At 43.1% G+C, this 27,836-nt stretch overlaps 1 protein-coding gene across 2 annotated transcripts; it reads left to right on the top strand.

Annotated features, from left to right (window-relative positions):
• The first annotated feature begins 338 nt into the window (after positions 1–338).
• Positions 339–23,701, top strand: LOC310965565 (semaphorin-4E). 2 transcript variants are annotated; one of them, XM_083939235.1, is made up of 14 exons: positions 339–391; positions 10,056–10,547; positions 10,826–10,968; positions 12,963–13,025; positions 13,411–13,509; positions 16,299–16,398; positions 16,665–16,775; positions 16,957–17,108; positions 17,846–18,018; positions 18,769–18,925; positions 19,011–19,233; positions 20,045–20,160; positions 20,443–20,662; positions 20,751–23,701. In XM_083939235.1, exons 2-14 carry the CDS (start codon positions 10,439–10,441, stop codon positions 21,512–21,514), a joined length of 2,430 nt encoding a protein of 809 aa, XP_083795361.1. In that variant the 5' UTR covers positions 339–391; positions 10,056–10,438; the 3' UTR covers positions 21,515–23,701. The 2 variants fall into 2 exon arrangements, with proteins under 2 accessions (XP_083795361.1, XP_083795362.1); XM_083939236.1 differs by lacking the exon at positions 339–391 and adding an exon at positions 8,494–8,696.
• Positions 23,702–27,836: the final 4,135 nt, after the last annotated feature.

The following is a 27,836-nucleotide window of genomic DNA, read 5'->3' as shown; positions in this document are numbered from 1 at the left end:
ATATTTGAGCCTTTGTAGAAGTCAATAAGCTTATTTTTTGTATTTATGTAAGTATGAATTACAGTGACATACTTTTATAAACTCTGTGTTCTGTTAATGTCATATAAATTATTAATATTCTGTCATAATGTCACTTTGGCACCAACGTGAGATCAATGCACAGATCAAATACACACACAGAGCAAAAGAAGTCCTCAGGGGGGACATTAACACTATTTCAGGGTGTCAGTTTGTGTTTTGGAGGAAAGGTGCAGGCAGCAGTGGGGAGTCACGTGACCAGGCCCTGCCCACGGAGCGGCTCCGGCTCCTGCAGGAGCTGCTGAGCGCGGAGCGTCACAGGTGGAGCCGAGCGCAAGAGCAGCAGCCCCGGAGGTCTCTCTCTCATCTCCCGGTGAGTCTGCCGCGGACCAGAGCCGCTGTTGTGACTTATTGACTTGTTTGTGCGCAGTTTTTTTTATTCCCTTCACAGCATTATTGTTATCATTATTATTATTATTGTTATTATTATTATTATTATTTCTCCGCGGTGCTCGGGCTGGTTTGTGGGAAGTCAACCTGTGGGGTTGAGAGGTGCGCGCACTGTAACTTGTCTGTCTTATCTAAGATTATAGGATAAATCTAATAATAGCAGGCGAAAGCTACACTAAGCAGTAGTAGGATATGCGTTTAGGCTGACGGGCAAACGCTTCCCACCGCGCACACATGAGAGAAACTCGGGTCTCTGGAGCTTCAGGGCGAAGTGTGAAAGCGGTTAAATCCTCTGGGGGGCAAAAGGTGTGGAACCACAACCATTAAATAACCTTTAATACACGGATTTACCATTAAAAATCAACGAAGAAACCACTTAATTTAACATCTCCACACATTGTAAACGTAGAAATAACCCAAATGTGTGGGAATAATTGTGTATTTTCTCTACACAAACAGCTAAAAGTCCATTCAACAGAAGATCCAGATACGCCTCTGTGTGTTTTCATGCTGCCTGCAGTGACTGGATCCAGCTGGATGTATAATAAGGAGGTTAACTGATATTTAAGGGTGTGTAGTTGTATGTATGTGAGAGTTACACATGTGTGGCTGAGGGCAGAGGATATAGAAGTGCTGTCCCTGCACTTGCTCCGAGGATTGCCCAATTTTAGCAGCCATACTGCAGCTCAGAGGTCACAGGGTGTCAAGGCAGGGCTGCGGCTCCACAAATACACTGTAACTCTGGGGTCCCAGCTGGAAATGATGCACCTTTTTATTTCACTGTGTGCAAAACAGTCGTGTATTTGTAATCGCAAGTTATCAAATGAGTCCAAAGGTTAAAAGAAAAGGGGATTTTTTAGTTGTTCTCTGTCACAAAAACACAACAGCTGCCAAAGGTTTTTCCACAGGTAAAACACACAGATGTCTGTCAGCGTCACTGTCAAACATGCTGCTGTTGATGGACACACACACACACACACACACACACACACACACACACACACACACACACACACACACACACACACACACACACACACACACACACAGAGGCTTTGTTTCATGTTGCTGTCACTTCTCCTCGCTCATGATCAGATGGACTCAGACCGTCAGTGAAGCGACTTTTTAGAGATTTGACAGCTTAAGTCTGGAGAACCACGGCAGGAAGAAGCTGTTTACTGTTTGTGTTTGTCACATGACCGGCTGACATGGTGTTTCTTAAGGTCTCGTGTTGTAAAAAGTGAGATTTCCATGTTTTTTTTATGTTTTAAAGCAGGTCCAGGTGTTATTTAAAGACTGTGAAAGTGTGAAAATGATGAATCCACAGAGAAATGCACAAAGTCTGTATTTAGAAACTGTCTTTAAACGAGCCGTCAGGACTTCTGTAAGGTTGTGATGTCACAGGTATACTATACATAGGTAGGAAGTGCCGCTACAGTGCCGTTAATGTCACAAACACTGACCAATCAGAGCAGGGCTGTTTCAGGAGGGGGTCTTAAAAAGACAGTATGAGAGAAACATTAAAGCATGTAAACATCTAAAATACGAGTATGAACCTAAAGGATTAGCATATTTAGTCCTCTTTAAGATTTATTATGTGATAGCTGCGTATGTGGCACTTCCATGATTGTCTTACGATACAATTTATTGAAATTCACTGTTTACATGCACATCAGTAAGAAAATGGCCTTACCCTGGTTTAGGGAATAATCAGATTATTGAAGTTCCCCTCGTATACATGAAACGGGGATGAATGGGACAATGACGAAGTAACTCTTCCTCCGGTACAGTAGGTGGCGCTCCTTCAACATACAGCTGGACTGAATACATAATTTTTTTCAGGTAAACTTTTGTCAAAATCACAAATGGTCTTCTTGGTAGTGATGTTACTTGCTGTTGCAAAGTCCTCCCTCGGTTTAATCGTAACGCTCTATTATTGATGTTTTTTTCATGTTTTCGGCGCCGTTGCTTTCTGGTTTATTTTAATTCCGGGTCAAAAGCCACTGCCGCGGAGTGGGGAGCATGCGCAGGACAAGAACACGATTATAACCCGGGAACGCTGTTGACATGCACAAAAAATCAATTTTAGACAGAATTACAACCGAAACAGGTCTTTTTGGTGGTAATGTTACTTGCGAAGTCCTCCCTCTGTTTGAAGGTAACGCTCTATTGTTGATTTGTTTTTCATGTTTTCGGCGCCGTTGCTTTCTGGTTTATTTTATTTCCGGGTCAAAAGCCACTGCCGCGGAGTGGGGAGCGTGCGCAGACGGGAACCCCGATAATAACCCAAGAACGCTGTTGACATGCATTAATATATGGGGAACTGAAGAAGTTCTCTTGGTCTGTTTACAGGGATATGAAACCCCCAATTTTACCCGGGGTATAGTGTTTACATGGCGTTAAAGAAACTGGGGTGTGCCCTTAACTCGAATATCATCGGGTTTTTAAAAACATGTAAACACACTGATTGTTTACAGAGCCCTTGTTCCAACTTCTCCAATGTGGCGTCCCAAACGAAACTCAAATAATCTAAGAATTGAAACATATTGAAACAAACGTTGGTGCAGCTCAGGTCTGGAGGAGTTGAACAAAACGACGGAGTAATTAAATCCGTTGCTTGGTTTTGATTTCAAACACAAACTTTCCCCTCACATCTAGTTTTCTTGGGTGTTCCCGTCCGTCAGTGAACGTCACACAACACCAGTGGAGCAGGCAGAGATGTTCATATTTTCCTTTTGTGCCCCAGCTCCTGCTGAGACTTGCCTGTGTGTGTGTGTGTGTGTGTGTGTGTGTGTGTGTGTGTGTGTGTGTGTGTGTGTGTGTGTGTGTGTGTGTGTGTGTGTGTGTGTGTGTGTGTGTGTGTGTGTGTGTGTGTGTGTGTGTGTGTGTGTGTGTGTGTGTGTGTGTGTGTGTGTGTGTGTGTGTGTGTGTGTGTGTGTGTGTGTGTGTGTGTGTGTGTGTGTGTGTGTGTGTGTGTTCAGGTGTATATTTACACTCAACCAGACTTGTCTCATCAATGACGAGCAATTTGTCAGAGCAGAGAGGAAACTATCTCATCGAACAAGTTGTTGCATTTATTTGTAGGTACTGTGGTCGTGAGGTGACTTTAGACGTCAGGGTTAACAAATTCATAACGTGTGTGTGTGTGCGCGTATGCGTGTGTGTGTGCGTGTGTGTGACACTCACCTGGAGCGTTAAGAAGAAGAGCTGTTAAAATGTCAGAGAGAATTGACATTCGAGCCGTTTATTCCACAGAAAAGCAGCGTGGGAGCTTTTCATTTCTACAAAATAAGGGAGTTTTATCACGTTTTTTACGTTTTAAACTGGATTTCATTTCTATTTTACTCGCTGATGTTACAGAGACAAATAGTTATGTTACTAATCTGATTATTCTGTTCGGAAAAAGATTTATTTTTTTCGATTTTCAATTCACAAACAGATGTTAAAAACAAAAAATGTTCATTTTAAAATACTGAAATTAAAATGAGGCTTTTTTTCTTTGTCACTATGAAAATTGTCGTGAAAAATGTCTGAAAAGGGTCAAACGCTGAATTTGTTCCAACTTCTTTGAGATAATCATCCACCTCTTTTATACTCAAGGTAAAAAAATGTGTTACTGTTACTTTCTGAATGCGGGGAGATGTAGTGACCTGGATGTAACTCCAGTTCTACGCGTACTTGCTTAACCCTCTTTACGTATAGTATAAGTAATGTATAGTGTAAGTGGGCTGACTTTCCTTAGTGTCAAATATTAAATTCCCTGGTTTAATAATTGTGAAACCGTGACGTTTCCTCTGACAACCATCAAATCAAAATCTCCTCCTTTTGTGTGGACTGAAAACTGAACACGGCAGGTTTTTGAAGCATTGTTTTCCGCTAATTACAAGTCTCCTGCACGTCAGAACAAAAGGTGGCGAGCCGGCTGTCATTATGGTAAAAAGGATGGGTTGTTTGAGCCATCTGAGCTTGCAAAAATATAACCCGTTGCTGAACTGGGGTGTGTTTTCCAGCCAGTGTTTCACAACAAGAGTCTGTGACACAAGGAGTGTCAAAGGTGAGCAGCCTCCCACAACCGGTTTCCTGTTTAGGCCCCTGTGATGGAATATCACCGCCAGCTCAGCAGCCGGGCCCGCCGCTAAGCCACACGGCGTGCGTTTGAGTGGCTGGAAAACAGGCACACACACCAGTGAGCCAGTGACTCAACCAGCATCAAACCCGTAGTTACCAGTTATTCAGCCATTCAGGTAAATCAGTTACAGCCGGAGGAGGCCTCGCCCTGCGGTGCAGCGTAGTGCGGTCATGTTTCACTCCAGCTGTTTGACTGTTCACACGGCTTCTTTGGATTCAGCTTTGTTGTGATAACGGCGCGCCTGTCTCTGCACGTTTCTTTCACAGGGTGGCTGCTGCTGTTTGGAGGTTTTACACTGTACGCAGCAGCACGTAGTCGGAGGGTATTGTAGATTTGTGAGAGGCTCCTGAACAGGCTATAAATATCCTCATGCTTCAAGTGGTTGTTGGAGTGTCTGGAGATAATGCTGCAGGGCTTCTCCAGCGCGGTGTACTCGTCCATGTGCGGCCTTTGAACCCACAGTTGTTGATGAGTAAAAAAAAACACCACCAGGAGCCACAGTGCATAACTTTTTAAGGACTTTTGCTCGGCGTAAAGGTGCATGTGGGAGATGTAAAGAACCTATTTTAGTCACTCTTGTTGTTTGTTCTGGTTTTGTAGAAGCTCATCTTCCCTGACGCCGACTTTGTGCCTCAGATGTCAGCTTGACGATGCTCCACAGTGTTCTTCATTGTGTGCAGATACTGTATTATCTCCTCATAAACAACCCCATTCATAAATATGCCACTTCTTTTGTATAACGCACGTGTGCCTACAGGTTTAGCTGGCTCTACAGGAACCAGCAACTACTGTACAAACACAAGACTTCTTTATTATTCTGGTCACTGAAAGAGAGAACAAAGATTTTGCTCAAATTTAAAGGTTAATAAATCATTTACCTGTTAAAATAGCTGCTAAATTATATAATTATTAATCAAGGGTCATAAGTCACTTTGTAACGTACCATCAAGTCTGCAGCTTTTAATGTGAGCGCGCCTCTAACAAATGGATTCTGGCAATAATGTCACGTAAGGTAAGGGGGTCAAACGGTCCATGGGAGGGTCCTTCCTGAATAATTAAAAAGACAAAGACGCGGCAAAGGTGGAAGACGTAGAGACATAAATATGGGATCATAATCTGCCAAAAGTTACTTCTATCTGTGCATGTCGCCAAAAATCTTCTATCTCGATCATAGGTGATGTCAAATCTCAATAAATCAAGTCTGTATGAAAGTAACTCCACGTTAGAGCGATTTGTGTGTGATTTTAAATACTTCACAAATGAAAAGAAAAGATTAAGAGTATTTGCTCATTTAATTAAGAACCTTAGTACAAAATGAACATAATATACAAAGATCAGAATGAAAAGCGTCGTCCAAACAGCGTAAATATTGCTTTTAACGCAGTTCTACCTCTGGTTTTTCGACACTGCGATAGAAACGAGGTATAAAAATATATACAACAGACATTTTCACATTGGTAATAGAATATACATCATATCTCCAAGGCCAACTGTGCATTACATGGATTTGTTTGATCGATTTATGAACTAAAGATGAAATTACTCTGAACATTATGATCGGTGTTGCTCATAGTGACAAACCAGAACACGGAGATCTGCAGTAGTTTTGTTTTTCTGGTTGACAAACTTGCAGCATCATAGTTGTTTTCTCAGTAAATAAAGTTCCGATAAACTTCTATAAACCTCCCGTCCAGCACTGAACGACTGACGGACAAAGTTAGAAATTAGCTGCAGAAAGTGAAGCATTGAGCAGATAAAGAGCCACATGTCGACCCGAACAGACCTAAAAAGTGTAAATATTTGACTTGTCAGGCGGCCGCAAACACGATTCCCAGTGTTCACCATAATACATTTATAGTGAACATATGTGTTTTGTCCTCTAACACTCGTAACACATTACTCAACTAATCGATTAGTTGATTGAATCAACAGAGGGTAAAACTAAGTGTTATAAATTCCCTTAAGAGTGTAAAATACAGGTTAATAAGATCATTTGTTGACTATAATCGGATTTGAGTGTTTGAATATTTAGTCAGGCATCTTTTAGTTAGCCTGTCATTGGGTCAGGCTGTTAATGGGACAGCTATGTCGGGGGTTGCTGGGGTCCTCACAGTGAGCGTGTTTACATGTGTGTACGCAGTTAGCTGCAAAAAAAAGGTTTTCTTTATATAAAATAAACGAAACGTCGCCGGTGTCCCTCGTACCTGAATATGCACATGGGTGAGGAGGTCCCAGCACAATAGTGTCACACACTCAAAGTTAGTCAATACTAAGTTTCTCCACGAAGAATCGTGCAAAAGCAGAACTTTAAAAGCCCATTTTTAAGGAGGTTTTGCCCCCTAAATCATTACGGCACTAAACAAAAACACGTAGATCGTATATGTTGCTCTGGGGACTTGTGTGAAGAGGGTCTCTGTGTTATTTGTGGGGAGAGGGTTTGTTATCTGGATGTGATGTCCATGTGTTGGGCCTTTTTAAATGTACGCTGACGTGAAAAAGAACTGACGTGTGAAAACGATTATCCCCTCGGGGACAATAAAGAACCCAACGTAACCTAAATCTTGTGTTTACCAGAGATGAGCTTCAAGTTTCTTGAAAATACGTCATTCAGGGTTAAAAAAACCAACATAAAGCACGAATGGACTCAAGAAACTCAGGGCGAATGCTTCTTGCCTGTCCATACGTCATCACGCCATAGCACGTCACACGCATTGATTGACGTCATCGCGATGCGTCGCTTTGTTTCCAAATCTTTCCACAGACCTCTGAGTTTTTGTGCGTCTTGTCGACTGTTTCTGAATATTTTCATCGACCAAATCTGCAGTAAACACTCCACCTCCGCATCACACCAACGTGAACCTTTCACCGCCATTGTTGTTGTTGTTAAATGTCCGCTCTTGGTCCCTCCTTCTTTTTTCTATGTCCAAACAGGCGCACATACATTGATGTCAGAGCCGCCGTAGGCCTCATGCTCGTACACGTGCGCACGCTCGTGCTCGTACATGTGCAAACACGCTCTACAAAACCCACCTCTCCCAAACAGCTGGCCGCAGCTAGGCGTGGAGCGGTTGCACTCACACTGGTCAAACGAACTAGGCTCTACCCGAAAAACCTATTTGGGCACGGTACGGAAGGACAGTGTGGGTGCACCGTCAGACCGAAACAAGCAATTACTTGTGTTTCATTCAACTAACTAAACTAAAATTAGCCAACTTAAGAGATTTTTTCTATATTATAAATTTCATACTAGAAAAAGCCTTTTAATTTAAATTAAGTAGCTTGACGGACAGAATTTTAGGGTCTTATTTGATAGGAAAAGCAGCTCTGTGGGACTGGTGACTAATACCCTTAGTAAAAACTTCAGCTGTGCAACCCTCCACCCCTTGAACACACACACACACACACACACACACACACACACGCCCTGGCCAAACGTGCCAATGTCAGTGTGTGACTGTGGGTAAACGGAGAGGGACAACCGCTGCACACCCCTCTGTTGTTACAGCCATACCTGCCTGTCTGCACTGTTTGTAAGAATCTGTCAGATGCTTTGAAAAACAACCTGCCGTCATCTCATTCGGCTGTAGCTTCTTTGCTTTTCCCCCCTCGCAGCCTGAGGGGGAAAAGCATGCAAGACATCAGCGCTCTGACAACAGGATGCATGCAGCAGCTCGTCCCGCTGTGTCAAGTAACAACAAGGTGGGAGCACGGCAGTTAAAACCGTTCACAGGCACAGGGGAGCGAGCGCCTGGGTGTCTCTCGAGGAAATGTGGATGCTGTCATTTTAGTTTCTGTCAACAGGCGCGAGGACTCTGTGGTGTGTCTCAAAGGAGGCGTCTCTGTGAAATCTGCTGGTTTTGGGTTTTTTTTTGTTTCCCCTCTGCGAGCTGGAAACTCACACTTGCAAAGCAGCTGTGTGGTGCGGCTGCTTTTTGAGCAGTGTGCGCGGAAAAGATAAGAGTATAGTTTTTTTACCTCGCAAGTCTGCTCTTAAGTCTGCTTTGTGTGTTATTCTGAGAAAAAGTGCCTTGATGAATTTTGAATGAGGCCGCGCTGCTCAGTTGGTGAAAAACAGAGAAGAAACTCGCCCAAAGAAGCGGTGGGTCTCTCTTCAGCGTGATTCCCAGGGTAGGGATGGAGCGCTAAAGCAGTGAATTATTGTGATCTGCATGCATGCCCAAACCTGAACTGATCCCCCTCTGCTGTGTGAACCCCGCTGAGCCCAGAGGAAGCAGGTTCTTATCAGGGAGGAGGACAGGAAGACAGAGAGTGGAGGAGGAAGAGAGAGTGGGGGTTGGTGGGCAGCGTGGCAGAATATCACTTGACACCAGTTTCCTCTGTGAAGATCTCATAGTTGTTGTGACTGAGTGGTGCTCGACTCTGTCCCTGTTTTGCACACCGTGTGTCTTTCTGACAAATATCCTGCTCAGTTTCAGGTTCATACTTGTATTTTTTGTTTCTACTAGAACATTTTTACATGCTTTGATGTTCCTGTGTGTCTGAATATACCTGTTTTCACCCTCTGTCTCAAACGCTCCGTTTTAGCGCCTGTCTCTTTAAGAAAGTCTGCTCTGATTGGTCAGCGTTTCTGGGTCTTCTGCATCTTTGCTCTCAGCGTTTCTGCACCGTCATTGCAGCCGGGGAATGACTGTAGTTGCACTTTCTACCTCTTATATAGTATAGATGGGATATCACTGTACAGAAGTCCTGACGGCTCGTTTAAAGACAGTTTCTGAACACAGACGTGCATTTCTCTGTGGACTGAGCGTTTTGATACTTTCATAGCATTTATATAGCCCCTTAATCTGCTTTATAATCAAAAAAATATATATTATGATACAAAATTGGACTGGACATTTGGAGTTTAGTATTCACCAGACAGGGAGGATCTAATGAAAGACACGTTTGTGTTGAATTACTGCAGGATCCAGTTTCTTTGGTCTCAAACGATGCACTCAAAGTCAGGATATCTTTGACCGTGATGACGGTTTTAGTCCCTCTAATAAAAATGTCAAATTGTATATAAAGTTGTATTTTGTTAGTTGATATAAATGTGACTGATGTCAAATGTACAGATGATCTCGTCTCACACTGATCGCAGGCCCCTGAATTGGATCTAATTTGAAATCGCAGCGTTAAAGACGTTGTGGTAGCGTCCAAAGAATCGATACTATATCGTATTGTTGTGACCCTTAATGATCATCTGATGTCTTTCTTTAATTTCTTCTTTTTTTGTTGACGCCATCACATTCACATTATAATTGTTGAAAATATAATTATCCATAAATGATGAAGCGTACAACAGAAAAATGGGAAATTGATTTTGCAAACGAGTGAATTTTCCTGTTTGTCCATCTTTTAATGCGTGCATCATCTCCGTTCTGCGCATTAAAGTCAGCCCTTTCATGCCGTGGATGTCTTTAATAATTTAATGAGACGTTTTTTTGTTTTTCCCTAGAGTTGGGCACCATTACGATGATCTCCCCCAGCGTCCCTCACCAGTAGCCGGGCAGCATGGCTTCTGCTCCTCCTTCCAGAGAGGACACCAGTAGCTCATTAGCGCTGCGCTGGAGGCTGACGCCGACATAGATCCTCGCCACGCCAGGACTTCAAACTGAACCGAAGCGGGCTGAGCTGCTCTCGACAGGCTTGGTTAAACACACTTATGAACTAACTTCAGAGGATGACTTGTGCCAGAGCGGCGCGTGTCCAGGACGGGGACGTCGCAGTGTAACAGCAGCAACATCTGGACTGAGACCTTGCACCATGTGCTGTCTCTAAGGTGGCAAAGAGCTGGACTGTGCAGCTCTTCCACACTGAGACACACCTGGACTCTGAGCCATGTCTCTTCTCTCAGCCCTGAGCATCGTCTGTGGATTGATGCTCCATGTTTCACTCAGTGCGCTCAACACTCACTACTGTGCCCCACGAAAGACTGTCCCCTACCAGAGTAAGTCACAAACCCTCACTCTCACGGCGCATTCGGTGTTTCTGCAGGACTTACTCCTCAATTTTAACCAGTTAACACCTGAATGTGTTGCAGTTTGAGAGGGTGTATTTGAATATTAAAACCCTGTGAACTAGCGGCTCCACTTGAGCGCGCTGGAGCGAGCTTATTAAATTTCAATGAATTAGCATTTTTGTTTTTGCTGTGGGAGCGTTTTCCCAACTGCACAGATTCAAAGCAGATAAAATGTAGGAAGTAATACAGAGGCTTTTTCTTTTTAGACGAGCTGAAGTTGTTCAGAGAAGAGGGGGTCTTCAACTACTCCACTATGCTAATGAGAGACGACCTGGGTGTGCTGCTGCTGGGGGCCCGAGAGGCTGTGTATGCTCTGGACATCAATAACGTCTCTGTCAGAAAGGCTGCGGTAAGAACATGTGAAGAGACTCGTTAAAAAAGAACAAAATGCGCAGGTCTGGCTGTGGTCTGCTTTAATCTAACCCATAAACACACAGTTACATATTAAAGGCCTCATATTGTGCTCATTTTCATGTTCATATCTTATTTTTCTCATGCGGTCTGAATAAACCTGTGTTCACCTTCTGTCTGAAATGCTCCGTTTTAGCGCCTGTCTCTTTAAGACCCTCCTCCCTCCTGCTCCAAATAAAAAGAGACATGGAAATCTCGCTTTTTTACAATATGGGACCTTTTTAAAATGCAAATTCTCTTCTGCTAGATTTAATTAAAGAGTAACTCCAGTAGTATTAATCATAAAAGTGAATAGCAAGACTGTATCTTACAAAGAAAATGAATAAAATAAATGGTAAAATAACACGAGAACCTACGTTTATCTCAGCTATAAGTAAGAATATGGATCCCACGGTCTTTTTCAGCATGAATGTACATCAAATAATCCATCGAGACAAGTTTTATTGGTGATCTCCCATAACAGAGAAATCCCGGAGATTTTCTAGCAACCAGACATGATTAACGCTCAGTGCGTTTACATGCACATCAGTAACGAGAAAATGGCCTTTCCCTGGTTAAGGGAATAATCAGGTTATTGAAGTTCCCCTGGAGTTTGCATGTTGTCCCTGTGTCTGCGTGGGTTTTCTCCGGGTTCTCCGGTTTCCTCCCACAGTCCAAAGACGTGCAGGTGTTAGGTTAATTGATGACTCTAAATTGCCCGTAGATGTGAATGGTTGTCTGTCTCTGTTCATCTCTGTGTGCCCTGCGATGGACTGGCGTCCTGTCCAGGGTGGACCCCGCCTCAAGCCAGCTGGGATCAGCTCCAGCTGCCCGGAAAGGGTCAAGCGGTTGAAGATGAATGAATGAATGAAGTTCCCCTCGTGTACATGAGAGGGGGTTGAATGGGAAAAAGTACAGGAGTATATCGACTCCTGGACATATCATTCATTTATTCATCTTCAACCACTTATCCCGGGGCCGGGGTCGCGGGGTCGCTGGAGCCAATCCCAGCTGATATCGGGCGTGAGGCGGGGTACACCCTGCACAGGACGCCAGTCTTTCACAGGGCACATAGAGATGAACAGAGACAGACAACCATTCACACCTACGGGCAATTTTAGAGTCATCAATTAACCGAACACGAGCATGTCTTTGGACTGTGGGAGGAAACCGGAGAAAACCCACGCAGACACGGGGAGAACATGCAAACTCCACACAGAAAGGCCCAGGCCGGGATGATATTTTCTGATATTTAAGGTGGTTAAAGGCATTTTATCAAATAATAAGTACGCCAGACTTCTCTTTCCTTTATCTTGGGATATATCTCTGAATCCTAAACCAACTAAATGTCAGATTTAAATTTAAATCTCTCCCTCAGCATCTCTGATATGAAGGTTTTTGGAGACAAACAAATTGAAAGTACCCAGCGTTTTACAAGAGAGAAAAAAAAAGCCAACATTTGAAGAAAGAAGCAGCAGATATTTTTGCGTTCTCACGCCTCTTCAATCAGTTTGTGACTGCTCGACTTCTTCTGGTTGCTTAAACATTTCACTATCATTTCATAATCAGTCGGTGCCTCCAGTGAGTGCATCGTTTCTCTGCCCTCTTTCACAGAAACTCATTCGATTGTGTAATGAACTGCTTGCACATTAGCATCCACTTCAACTCTGCCGTGGCCCCTGCACATTTGCATGAGGAATTTGAATCAATAATGGTCTTGTTGAACTTTAAAGACACCGGTCTGTTGACTCATAATTGTGGTTACACAGCTAACAGTCACAACTGAAGAGGGACTTAGTGTCCCGGCTTGCAGGTACTGTACTGACTGGTCTTGACGTTAGATAAACAATGAATTGTGTTAAGGGTAAACTGGCTGCAGCTCCACCGCCGCGCTGTGGGTTGCGACACCATTCGTCTGTGCTTTGACAAGAAACTTTCCCTCTGTTGATGCAGGTGTATTGGCGAGTTACGGAGGAGAAGCAGAGGGAGTGCACGTACAAAGGAAAACATGCTGAGGTTTGTGCAATGCCTCTCAGAACAGAGCTTGAATACGCTAACTTTTTTACATCTAGGGTTTAAGGATACTGCCTTAAAAGGATGACTGACTGAAAGCAGTTTATCTCTGTGCATTTGTAAATCATTTATCAAACGGGAGTCTTTTTTCTTTTCAAGTCTTTACACAGAACTCTCTTTGAAGTGCTTTGCTTACAGCCTCGTACTGAATGTCCAAATAAAGGCACAAGAAGAAAATACGTGTACACAGCCTTGGCCTTTGGGTCACCAGCTCAACCCCGGTACATCCAGTGTGTGTATGTGGCGTGTGTGTGCATGTGTGTGTGGGTTTGCGGCTGAACTAACAAAGCTCTGACCTTGGCATTCTCTCTGCTGGATCTCGTTGCAGGTCGAATGCCGAAACTACATTCGAACGCTGCACAGAGTGAATGACACTACGATGTATGTGTGTGGCACAAATGCTTTCAGCCCCACCTGTGATTTCATGGTGAGTAAACGCAGAATATGAAGTTAGTTTAGAAGGTTTTTAAAATGTTTTCTGTCGGCAGTACCTCTGTACTAAAGTCGTTGGCTTCAGTGCTCCACTTAAACTAATGGTAGATATGCTTCTTTAAAGTCCAAACATGTGGTTTTACATGTTTAGTTGTCCTGTATTATGTATCACTCATACCTGATACACACTTCATATTTCTACTAGAACATGTTTACATGCTTTAATGTTCAAAAAGCACATTTTTTACTCATCCTGTTCCCGTTTTAGGGCCTGTCTCTTTAAGACCCCCTCCTGAAAAATGCCCCGTTTGCTCTGATTGGTCAGCGTTTCTGGGTCTTCCTCATCTGCGCTCTCAGCGTCATTGTCAGGCCCCCAGGAAGTGCGCTGGGCTTTGAAGCTAATTTGACATAGTGGCCAAACGGTGGAGTTGCAACTACCTTACATGGTGAAAGAGACGACTGTATATCCACGGATACATTTTTTTCACTGACTGATTCGCCTCGATAACATTTTGAAAGTCCAGAAGAGCCGCACTATGGGATCGTTTAATCCTCTTTCAAGTTAGCCGGATCGCTAAAACGCAACTAGCTGGCTCTGCTGGCGGAAGTCTTAGTGCGTACGCTCCTATGAGCCAAACAACGGGGAAGCAGAGCGGATCATCCGGCTATTTTTAGATGCAGAAATGTATTTGTTTTCTGCTTTGCGCTCCACTGAGCATCCTTCATAGGAATGAACGGGACTCATGTCGAACGTTGCGTCCAGTTCTCTTAATACATCCATGTTCACTGCACCCGGGAACGCCGTAGAAACGCCGCTGTAGCAGCACTTTCTACCTATACATTATATAGTTGTGACATCAGAACTGTACATAAGTCCTGACGGCTCGTTCAAAGTCACAGTTTCTGAATACAGGCTGTGTGCATTTCTCTGTGCATTTACTTTTGCAGTATTAATAAAGCAACTCAACCTGCTTTATAATGAAATAAATACTTTTTACAATATGGGGCCTTTAAGTCCTTACAGGTGGATTTGCATGTTTCAAGGATGAAGATGGCCGTCTATATTCTTAGTGTCACATTCCCAGACCATACTCAGCGCTGAAGTATGCTCTGGCTACACCGGTTTATCTTTCTGAGATAGGAGAAAAAAACGCTCAGAATTGTTTGTATTTCTTTAAACCAGTGACAGTCGTCTGAAGACGGCGCCGGTGTACAATAGATAGTGGCGGCCCTGACATTTGGTCACACACGTCATTCAGCTGGTGAGCCAGACAAATCTTTTTTTATTGTCAGTAAATTTGATGAAAAGATCAAAACCAACTCTCTGTACTTTCCTCACTGTCTTTGTCTGAACTGAAGAATCTATAAGAGGTTTCAAGTCTCAGTGATTTCCTAAGAGCGTACTCACACTGTCCTCCCGGACCGAGACCTGGACTTTAGGGTGCTTGTCCCCCCTCCCTCTCCCCCCCGCGCCCCAGCCCCGTTTGTACTCACACTGCCAGGGCCGGCCGGCCAATGCTTCTTGCTGTCCATACGCCTTCAAGCCGTAACACGTCATACGCATTGATCGCGTGTGTGTGGCTTTGTTTACAAATCTTTCCGTAGACCTCTGAGTTTTTGTGCGTCTTGTCGACTGGTTTTGAATATTTTCATCGACCAAATCTGCAGTAAACACTCCACCTCCGCATCACACCAACGTGAACCTTTCACCGCCATTGTTGTTGTTGTTAAATGTCCGCGCATGGTCCGTCCTTCTATTTACATGTCCAAACAGGCGCACATAACGCTACTGCCGTAGTGCTCGTGCTCGTGCTCGTACACGTGCGCACACTTGTGCTCGTACATGTGCAAACGGCTCCGCTAAAGCCCACCTCTTTCAAGCGGGCCGTGGACGCAGTTGAGCGCGGAGCGGGTGCGCTCACACTGCTTAAAGGTACTAGGCTTTAGCTGAAAAACCGGTTTTGGCCGCGGCCAAAAGGACGGTGTGAGCAGGCTCTTAATCAGCTGCTCACTGTTTTTTTGTTTTTAGCAAACATTTCTCATACAGGGTCTATGGGGCATTTGTTGGGGACTATTTTAGGTTGCGGATTCATACACATATAATTGTTGCTGTAGTAAGTATAACGGCAGCAGGACGGTGTGCGATCGACTGAAAATAAAATACAGTGCTCATGTTCATCTCAACAGTTGGTGGTTGAATATTGCAGTTAATGGACAAAACCATGAAGATGCAGTTCCTTTAAAGGCCCATATGTGCCTGTTCTGAAAAACTCAAACTGTTAAATGAAGAAAACTCTCTTATAATAACACATTTTCTCAGTGAGAGGTCCTACTACACATTTCCTTCTTCTAATGTTTGATTGTTTATGACATCCATTAGTTTCTGAATGCAAGGAACTTAAATCTCAGAGGACTGAGCCTCCTGAATGAAATGGTGTCTCAACACAATAACCCACCATTTATAAAAACAAATAAAAGCCGACATTATGTTCACTTTAAGGGATGATCTATCTCAGTCAGTCTTTAACCTCTGCATTATTTCAGCTGGACAAGAATATAAAACAGAGCGTTGAAGGGTGGAGATCAATCTAAAAGCTTGTTAAATGTTTTATATACTTGGGAAAATGGTGAGTGATAATGTGCAGGTTGCAGTTAACGGGCTAAAACATGCAAACCACTCGTAAAGTCCTATAATTCCAGTCCTGTGTCCCAATACTGCCTGAGTCAAATTTCCCCCTTCTTTTAACAAGTTTTTTCTTTCTTCTCTCTCTTTGTTTCCGACAGACGTTTGTTAATGGACAGCTGAGGCTGGAGGGAAAGCAGGAGGAGGGAAAGGGGAAGTGTCCTTTTGATCCCTTCCAGAGATACTCCTCCCTCATGGTCGGTGAGTGTCTGAGTCAGGTTTGCTGGGAACGGGAACAAAGCACCAAAGACTGCTGAGCGTTCAAAGTGCACCAACAGAAAAGATGTTTGATAACTCCGAGCACATTTCACCACAGCCTCAAATGCATTACAAACGTCACCAAACATTCGCTCACTCAACATGCGCACTCATTCTGAATGCCAGTCCATTAGGCGACGTATAAATTAGATATTGTTCCTTAATATGAATAATGGATTTCCAGGAATTTTCTTGTTCCTGTCCAACAGGAAATGACCTGTATTCTGCTACATCCATCAACTTCTTGGGCTCTGAGCCGGTGGTTCTACGCAGCTCAGACTTGGCTCTCCGCACTGAGTTCAAGAGCTCCTGGCTCAGTGGTGAGCTCCTCCTCCAGAAACTGACCATTTAAAGTTTTATATACTGGTGTAAATAGTTAAGAGGGAATCAGCTGAGGCAGCATGATGCAGTATTTTCTTTTAGATCTCCTTTAATCTAACACGGTTTTCATGTTTTTTCGGCACCTGTCCTGAGCGCCGATTACACGTTTTGTGATTTCAGAGCCAAACTTTGTCTACATGGACTTTGTGGGGGAGAGTTTTAAAAGCCCTGATGGTGACGATGACAAGGTGTACATGTTCTTCAGTGAGAATGCCATGGAGTACGACTTCTACAGCAAAGTTGCAGTGTCTCGGGTGGCCCGCGTCTGCAAGGTATAATTAAATATATAGTCAGTGTCTTCAAGACCTTTTGGCATTTTCACAGACATTAAAGCAATTCTTACCTTTCTTGCATGTCGCAGGTAGAGCACTCAGCGCTTCCCTCCAAAGTCCCACCCTAGTCCCTCCGCTGTCACGTGCGTTGAGAGAGAAATGCTGCGATCAAGTGTCGTGGGAAGTCCAAAGTTTTGGACCTACAACTAGGCAAAGTGCACTGGAGTACCTGTCAAAGTGGAACCTCCTACTAGAGAATTCAGCGGTGATCGAACTACCCCAAATTCGCTAGTAGGAGGTTCACTTTGACAGGCACTCCAGAGCACTTTGCCTAGTTGGAGGTCCGAAACTTCGGACTTCCCATGACAATTGAACGCAGCACAAGTGAAACGGAGCGACGGATGACAGGCTGGAAGCTCGGCAAATGATTTTATTTGAACAGAATAAAATGATTGGTCAGACTTTATCAGAAATATGAGAATTGAATATTTTTGAGTTTCCACACCTGGTTCTTTTGCATTTTAGTGTGGCATACGCTTAAAATATAAGATTACAAAAGAAAAGAGTAAAAATGCCAGAAAGATAAAAATTGCTTTAAGCTGTAATAACATTGTTTGTTGTGCATATTTGTGTTTGGCCTCACGCTACAGTACCTGTCTGACACTGGTCTGGTTGTTGTGGTTAAGAGGAGTATCTGCAGCGTTACGTGTGACAGAGCGCTCTGTCTCTGTGTTTAGGGGGATATGGGCGGCCAGCGGACACTGCAGAGGAAATGGACGTCGTTCCTGAAGGCTCGTCTGGACTGTTCCCTCCCTGAACCCAGCCTGCCCCCCATTGTCCAGGATGTCTTCCTGCTGAAGGACGAGGACTGGAGGAAGAGCGTCTTCTACGCTGTGTTCACTCCGCAGTCGTGAGTCCTCTCAATCAAATCCTGTAGTTTTACGGCTCAGGGTGGGTGTTGATGTGTAGCGAGGAAGAATGACATGTCTATATTCACACAATTATTGGTAAAGAAAAGGAAAAATAAACCTCTATTTTGCAGTAGTCTTACTCATGTTAATATAAGGCATTTAGAGGTTATTTGTTTTATTTAACAGACGTTTTTTAAAGGTCCCAAATTATGCTAATTTTAATTTGCATAAACTTGTATTTTGTGTTTCTACTAGAACATGTTTATATGCTTTAATGTTCAAAAAACACATTATTTTTCTCATCCTGTCTGAATACGCCAGTAATCACCCTCTGACTGAAACGCTCTGTTTTAGCGCCTGTCTCTTTAAGAAAAAGCCCTGTCTGCTCTGATTGGTCAGCACGCTCTGCACCATCACTGCAGCTGGGAAATGACTGTAACGACACACTAGCGGCACTGTAGCAGCACTTTCTCTCTAATATATAATATAGTTGTGGCAACACAACTGTACAGAAGTCCTGACGGCTCGTTTAAATACACAGTTTCTGAACACAGACTGTGCATTTCTCTGTGGATTGAGTGTTTTGATGCTTTCACAGTACGTTTATAGCCGCTCAACCTGCTTTATAATTTAAAAAAGACGTGCAAATCTCACTTTTTTACAACATGGGACCTTTTAAAAAACTATTCTCATACAAATAAAATAAAAATGTGGTAGTTTGCTCATTGTGTTTGATTTGGTGTTTGCAGGAGCTTGTCCCAGGTGTCTGCGGTATGTGCATATACTGTGTCCGCCATCCGAGATATTTTCAACGAGGGCAAGTTCAAGACACCTGTCGCTGTGGAGACTTCTCACGTCAAGTGGGTGATGTACACCGGAGAGGTGCCGGTCCCCAGACCAGGAGCGGTGAGTCTCTGTTGCAGCACAGGAGCGATTCTGGACATTAAAGCATATAAGGGCAAGTCTGAACTTAAGGTTGTGTATATTTCAGTGCATCAATACTGTGGCACGTAAAATGGGGATGAATCGCTCTCTGGACCTTCCTGACAAAACCCTCCAGTTCATCAGGGACCGCCCCCTCATGGACGAGGCTGTTCGCCCGCTCACAGGAGGGCCGCTGCTGCTCAAGAGGGGAGCTTTGCTGACGCGGATTGTCGTGGACAGCGTGTTGGCGCTGGACGGACAGAGATACGCGGTCATGTTCATTGGCACTGGTAAACTATGGGATATATGTTTAAACAATACTGATGCAAAGATGAGAGTACGCCTGAACTGGTGTTGGGGCTATTATGAGCTTAGTTTCCTCTGTGAATACTGTGGTTAATTAAACAGAAAGGTCACTTAGCATTAGCCACACACACACGCACGTAGGATTATTTTACTTTTTATCAGCCAGGAAGCGAAAGAAAGTTTGTGTGAGTAACGTTAGATCCTACAGCCACAGGCATCAAAGCTTCAGTTAGAAGTGACTCACGCTACTTTTGAGTGTGTAATCTTTCTAACTAAGTGTTTTCACCGTCTTATACTTGTTGTTTTTTTTAAAACAAACTTGCAAAATGATCTTTTTTTAAATTGACACAATTCAAACTGGATAAAAAAAATAATTTATACATACTTTATTTCCGTAATAAGGTCCCATGGCGGTCCACTCTCTGGGGCTGTTAAGTCTGACGTGACTTTCAAAATGCGTTTTCCCGTCCCAAACGCTCCGTTGAACAAAACGGACAACGAGACAACACACAACAGTGAGGCACCTTTTCGCTGATAGAAAAAGTGGTAATCTTACGTTACGTTGTTGTTGTTTTGCTCAGAAAAACAACAACACTGCAGCATTTTAAAAATACAAGGCTTGGGTCTGGAAATCATATTTTGAAAGGGCGTTACGTCACGATTTAACAACCGTATTTAAATGTCGCTAAGCTCTTATTGGTGCACAAAAGTACATGACATCACCTTCAGGCAAGGACGAGGACAAAAAACAGGAAAAACATGTGAAAAACAAACTTCTTTTATGTCTCCTGATAGAAAACGGTTACGTTCAGAAGGCCGTGAACTACGCTGGAGAGATGTTCATCATTGAGGAAATCCAGCTGTATGAAAACCCCGTGCCTATTAACATCCTGCGCCTCTCATCCAGCAAGGTAACTCAACAGGTTCGACGCAGTGGCAGTATCGGTTTGTTAGAGTCATTTACTGGTGTTTTCCTTGGCAAATATTGTACAATAAGCTTCAGTCTGAATTTATCTCTCTATTTAAATATGTTTAAAGGCAGCGGAGAGGCTTCAGTGGTAATAAAGATGAAATGCTTTCGGTTTGATAATGTGTGTGTGTCTGTGTGTGTGTGTGTGTGTGTGTGTGTGTCTGTGTGTGTGTGTGTGTGTGTGTGTGTGTGTGTGTGTGTGTGTGCGTGTGTTAAAACACAGGGCCAACTGTATGCAGGTTCAGAGTTTGGTGCTGTCCAGATGCCGGTGAGTAACTGCAGCCGCTATGGCACTTGTGTGGACTGCATCCTGGCCAGAGATCCTTACTGTGCCTGGGACTTCACCGCAGAGCAGTGCTCCTCAGTCCGCAGCTTATCCTCCTCCTCAAATACTGCAGCACAGAGTCTGAAGGAGGGAGACGTCTCACAGTGTCCCCAGCCAGGTACGTTAACGGTGCGTCGTTTGGATGCATGTTACCAGCAGTCATGTCCATTACTCTGCAGTGAGACCAACCTCACCTCTGTTTTTAGATCCAGTCGCAGCTGTGGACTTGACCTTAGTCCCAGAGAACAACATCCAGCTGCCGTGCCAGCTCCACTCCAACTTGGCGCAGGTCCTGTGGCGATTTGCTGACCAAACACTTCACTCCGACAGCAAATACTACATCTACAGCGGGGGCCTCCTCATACTGAGCGCCTCTGAATCGGACGCCGGCCTGTATGCATGTGACTCAGTGGAGCAGATCAACGGCAGAACATACAACCGGACTGTGGCGGTTTATCAGTTAAAGCTGTACTCTGGCCCGGGAGTGGGGGGCCGCACCACTCCTAGCAGTGAGGTGACACATTCCTCAGACTCTAGTCATAATGTGAACACAGCGGCACCGGGGCTGGTGCCGACCGTGGACAACGAGGACCCGCCGACCCCCGAGAACCAAAGCGACACTAGCAAGGTAACTCGTTTGGAGGTGGCCGTGGCTCTGCTGTCACTGCTTTGCCTCTCCCTGATGGGGGTCCTGTTTTGGATCTGGAGCAAAGGACGCTGGGATTGCTTCAAGTTTGCACAGAGCTCCAGCGAAAGCGAGGGGAAACAGCAGTCAGCCGAATACATGCACATCCCGAACAGAACTTCAGAGATAAAGTTCCTGGGGCCTGAGCCTGGAAGAGGGTGCAGTGGCAATAATAATCACTCTGCTGTCGACTTCAAAGGGAACGGCGAGCACCACTTCACACCTATGGCCAACATTTCAAGTCTGGACGGTCTTGGATACATAAATGATGAGTCAGAGATTTGACTCTGCTGAGGTATCGGATTCAGACCGAGGCCGACAACAGCGCACTGATTATCATCCTAAAGGTGTGCCGCGGTAGAAAAGGTTTTCACATTATAAATTCTTTTGATTGGTGTCCTGTCTCTCCTCGACACTTTCCTCCACTGTCTATCATTTCTGTGCTCTGACGAGAGGTGGGAGCGACTCGCGATAAGATGGGATCGTGATATGTTGCACGCGGTAACGTTGGCGATACACTGCAAGACAATCATCTACCGTACATCATGTGTGCGTAAAATACCCCTAAAAAAGAAAGCTAGAAGCAGGTGTTATGCATTTATTCACTGCATTTTGCTGTGCAATGAGATGAAACGTTGTACATCAAAGTGAATACAGTCTTCACACACACACACACACACACACACACACACGCACACACGCATGCACACACACACACACACACACTGACTTCAACTGGTCCACGTGTGCTTTCAGGTCAATGTAAAATTACATATATAATATGTAATTTACAGAAAACTAAAAAAAGAAATAATTAAAACAAATACACATTTCTCTCTTTAATAAAAATATCAATATTTTCGATAATGCATCTTGAGGGAGTAATACAAATATTTCCGTATCAATATTTTGTCCCACCTCTGTCTAACTGGGCAGCTGAGACTGAAAAGTCTTTTTTTTGTATAATGAATGTGTAAAATATTGTGTACAGGCAAGAGCTTTTTTTTTTTTTCAACTGCTATTTATTTGTTGCAATGAAGTTTTTATTTCAGCAATCCTTACACCTGTGACCTACGTCTTGTAAATACGGTCAGCAACTATGAACCAGTAGCAAACACTTTGACCTCTAGTCTCCACGCAGATTTCATCTCATGGGCTGTTTATCTAAGACAACATTCGTCAGTCAGAGGGCGTATTGTCCAGTCTTTGGCTGTGTTAATGATCGATCAATAGTCTAGAGACTACAAGACTACAGATGAGGGCCTGGGCGATTCGGCCAAAGTCTTCTATCCCGATATACTGTAGGTCCTTTCATCCCCCGATAACGATATAAATCACGATACAGCATGTTTTCTGGTAATTCAGTAAATAAGTAATGTATCTGAAATAACCACATGGTAAAGCATATTTTCTATACTCCTGTGTGAGTTAAAGTCCCACTCCAGACACGTGTTAAAATGTTAAAAAACCTTTTGTGTAGCATGGATTTCCTACATGGAAAGTTTTTAAAAAGCACATCAACTCTTTCTCCCTCATTGAGAAATGTTGCATCTGGCCTCATTAGTGATCGATTGGCCGTGTATCGGCCGATGCAGGCTGCTGCGTTCAGCGATAGCTTTTTCCCGGCATTATTTACAGACAGGTGTCCACAGGCAGCTCCGTGTTGCTTGAGAAGGCTTTCAAGCCTTTTTTATGTAGGGCAGACAGGAAATGGGGGGGTGGGATTAGCACTGTCGCCTCACAGCAAGAGGGATGCTGGTTCGAATCCCGGCTGGGGCCCTTCTGTGTGGAGTTTGCATGTGTCCGTGTGCCGGTGTCTGCATGGGTTTTCTCCAGCTTCCTCCCACAGTCCAAAGACGTGCACGTGTTAGGTTAATTGATGACTCTAAAATTGCCCGTAGGTGTGAATGTGAGAGTGAATGGTCGTCTGTCTCTGTTTGTCTCTATGGGCTCTGTGATAGACTGGCGTCCTGTCCAGGGTTGACCTCGCTCACGCCCAATGTCAGTTGGGATCTGCTCTAGCCCCCGCGACCCCGACAGGGACAAGCGGTTGAAGATGGATGGATGGATAGATGGATGGAGATAGGAAATGGGGTCGGGGGGAGACATGCAGCAAAGGGCCTCAGGTCGGAGTAGAACCTGCAGCCGCTGCCTCAAGGACCTTCAGCCTCTTTACATGGGGTGACTTGATGTGCTGTAATTGCGTATCACAAAATCTGAATATGATTTTTTCACAATATCATTGAAAGTTGATAAATTATCGCCCAGCCCTACAGATTTACTTCTGCATACCTCTTCACCCCTACCACAACAAGAACTCAATGATTTCACTCCAGTACATGTTGCATCGTCGACGCAGTGACGAGGGGATGTAGAAGTCAGTGAATCAACTCTGCATCAGAGACACGGCACTGACTAGAACTTTGTTTCCTGGTGTCAAACCTTTTGGAAAATACAGCACTTGTTGATAATAAAAAGAACCTTTATTGTGTCTCTCTGTCAGTAACGATTACCTCCTCTCACGTTTGTCTCTTCCAACAGATATTACCTGTGTGTTGTGTGGAGGGATAATATCAACACAAACTCCACTCCGCAGTTACCTCAGACCTGTTTGTTTTTGTCTAAAAAGTCTGAAAGCGAGCTAAATTACAGGAACGTAGCCTGGATCTGCTCTGTGTTTTTTTTTCACACTGTCATTATCAACAGCGCTTCATGTTTCATCTCAAACACGTGCTGCAGATATGAAAGGGTCGAAGCGGCTCGCTGCTCAATTATTCAGCAGTGCAGCGTGAGGAAGTTGTCACGAACAGAACTAAGGTTGTTTATTGATCTCATCAGGTGATGAACTCTCAAAAAATATGAATTATAGTCAATGCACCTGGGCAGATTTACATACTCCCACTGTGGAATTAACAAACATCTCGCCTTTGTCTTTTTTTATTAAAAAAAAAGAAAAGCCAGTAGACTTTTAGGGAGTTGTTTAAAAGTTTAAAGTCGTATCTTTAGCTGCCCTCTCCATCAGCCCTACTTTTCCTCCCAGCATTTAATGAGCTCTTACTTTTAGTTGTCTTGTACTTTACTGCTCACAGGCTTTTTTTTAGTTTAGTTTTTTTTTTTATCCCGCACGCGGCTTCTTTGAACAGTTCTGACGACTTACATTTCTGAATAAATCAATACGACAGCAGCATCTCTTTGCTGGGGTAAAAGATTTGAGGACGCTGAGGACGAGGCATAAAAGAAGTGGGACAACCAGGCGACACATGGGCAAGTGAACAGTGTCCAAAAGGGGTGTTGTTGGTGTCCTGTTTTCAGTCAGTTTGTTTTAAGAATTGGAAAAGCTGAAGAATAATAGAGTTGCCATCTTGATATGAAAACAACATATCTATAAACAGACATGCATATGAATGCTGTAGGCGTTTTGTTCTGAAAACAAACAACTCATCAATATTACCACTTTTTTATGCAACAGCACTCATACGTACAGTATTTATAGATTGTGGAAAGTACATTTAGCCTTCAAAGTCCCATTATGATCATTTTCAGGTTCATATTTGGGTTTTTACGAGAACCTGTTTACATGCTTTAATGTTCAAAACACATTATTTTCTTATAATGTCTGTCTGAATATACCTGTATTCACCTTCTGTATGAGGCTACGTTTACATGTGGTCGGCTTATTTCACGAATGGACATTTTGCAGTCTTTGTTTTCAAAAATAACTTCGTGAACACCTGTCCGTTTTTGTTAACACTAACCCGTGTACAAATGCTGTCAAGAGCTAAACCTGTAGGTGGCAGTGTAAAGAGAAGCTCACGCCCACGTTAGCCAATGATTCGTGATCACCACAGTCAAATTAAAATGCAAACTTCCTGTGTCTCTAGCGGAGATTACACCGGCTCCGGGAGTCAAATGCAGGCAGCATTTATCACCTATGATTCAAACCGATATTCAACACAGTACCACGCTCATAGAGTGTAAAACCCCGACCCTCACGCCCTGAATCGTCCCAGTGCTCCAGATTTGCATCTAGTGTATGTGGCATCGATAGAAGGTCAACGTTATATTGCAAGTCTTTGTGCAGGTACAGCTATTGAATTAGCATAACAGAGCTAACATGGTGTGTTCCTAAACCATCTGTTTGTATAGCTGATCGAAGAGCAAACCATTCATAGTAACTATCTTATAGTAACACCACCACAAGAATGACCATGGTCCAGGTCGAGATGACGGAGTTAGCATGCTAATCCTGACAACTAGCCTCCGCAGAGAAGTGAGGGCCAGAGGCTAGCTGTCACTCAAGAGGCCGCGCCCCAAATTATTCATAAACTTTAACCTCCAATAAAATAAAAACTAGCCTGGTACAAACAATTCACCCCCTCTGTGTTGTCATGGAGATATGACCTAAACATACAGACTTTTGGCCTTAAATAGGTTTAGTTATGTTGTGAAAACGGCCTGTTTAACATGGGGTTCAATGAGAAACTGCTCTATTTTGCAAACTACTCCTAGTGGACACTCAGTGAACTACAGTTATTGGCACTTCCGTATTGGATCAACCAGGAAGTCGCTGTGGCGGGGCTCGTGCCTGTGGAGAGCAGCAGGGAGTGTGACCAGGTGACGTGTTTACCTGTGTTTAGGATTGTTTTTACTCATCTAGCCGTAGCAATGTGCTTTCCTGCGCTGTGAAAAGTGCGTGTATGAAACATTTAGTGGTTAAATTCGGTTAATTTTCACTCATTTTGCGGCCGGCCGCGTTAGAACACCAGCGTAGCTCCATGGTTACGGGCGCCTACGTCGTTTCCACGGCAACCCGTGCACATAGGTTGGTGGAAGAGGTACTCGGAGCTTTTACGTAAGTACAACTTAAGAAGAAATACTCTGTTACAATTAAAAGCACTGCATTCAAAATGTTACTTAAGTAAAAGTACAAAAGTATTGGTTTTAAAATGTACTTTATAGTGAGTATACTGCCCTACAAAGCCTCAGTGCAGTAACTACGGAAAAAAATAAGCCTAAAAAATGGCTTTAAAGTTTGTTTACTGTCCCAACAAATGAATATTTTGCACATTGATGATAGATTATTGTTTAGTTTAGTTTACCATTTAATTTTTTTTTTATCCAAATAATCCTAACCTCCATACTTTCAGGCCCAGGTTGTGTAGAAAACCATGTTATTGTGTAGAAACCATGTTATTAATGATTTCGTATGTACTGCACTTTGACTTAAATGTATATGTTATATATTGGTATAAATGTAAAAAGTATTTATATTATCAGCTTATATTTATTGAGAGATTGATGTGAACAGCTAATGTTGCAGCTGATAAAGGTTGGGCTTATTTGAATGACTTTATATACTGTTGTGCAGCTTAATCTATGACAATATATCATATTTTAATTCAATTCAATTCAATTCAATTTTATTTATAGTGCCAAATCATAACAAAAGTTATCTCAGGACACGTTACAGAGTAGGTAAAGACCACACTCTATGACTTATTTATGATTTACAGAGACCAAACAATTCCCCCGTAGAGTACGGTGGCAATTGTTCTTAAGTACAGTACTTGAGTAAATGTTCTTTTAGCCTATTTGTTGATAATAGTTTGTATTAATAATCAGAATCTGTAAAGTAACTAGTAATTAAAGTTACCAAATAAATGTAATGGAGCCAAAAGAACAATAATGAATGTAGAAGTATAAAGTAGATTAAAATGGAATATGTACACAAATACCTCAAAATAGTACTTAATTACTTTCCACCACTGTAAATAACAGTGTTTATAGGGTGATTTTATAAACAGACGAGCCTTAAATTTGTATGTAACTTTCCCCTTTGATTACCAGGGCACTGCTGCATCCTGCGTCCTTTTTTATGGCTCACTTTTTAAATTAGACTAAAAAATCATAGCACTAAGACAGAAACATAATGAAAGTCACAATAAACAACACACACTTAACACTGGGTGACGCTATAACAAACATAAACCCAAAACACGACGAAAGCATCATCACAAACATCATAATGAGGCTTAACAACCCAGAATAAATTATCACAGCATCAAGAGATCAAATAGAAATATTTTTTGTCCGGTTCCTTTGCTTATTATTATTTAATTTGTTAATTTTTAGTTTCAATTACCACTGAAATCAGCTTTAGCTTCTTACAGCCTCCCTCTTCAATCAACCTTTCCCACCTTTCTTAACAAGGTGGGAATATCCTTAATGTCCATTTATGTAATTATTTTTTAATTGTAGTGGCCTTATTTGTACTTGTCTTTTACATCAGCAATTATTAACTTAAACAACATTGTATGTTATGAGTCACATGCAAATGTAAACGTTTAAAAGAGCACTGAACAAGAACACAAGGAGTAATTTCAGTTTTCTGAATTAAAAGCTGAGAGTATTACCATTTAACTATTTTCTTTAAATCCAATTACTTAAATATTAATTAACCAATGGATGAATTATCAAAACAGTCATAGCTTCAGCCCTAAACACTTTAAATTCCTGAAACATCAACCGCAGACCTGATATTTGACACATTATGCCTATTTCTTAAATTAAAATGTCTTATACATTCACCAAAGAACAGACAGAAACA

This window comes from Echiichthys vipera (assembly GCF_963691815.1).
Source record: "Echiichthys vipera genome assembly, chromosome: 3".
NCBI classification, from domain to species: domain Eukaryota; kingdom Metazoa; phylum Chordata; class Actinopteri; order Perciformes; family Trachinidae; genus Echiichthys; species Echiichthys vipera.
Note: the sequence above shows the minus strand (reverse complement) of the source record. Positions and strands in the feature narration are given on the sequence as shown.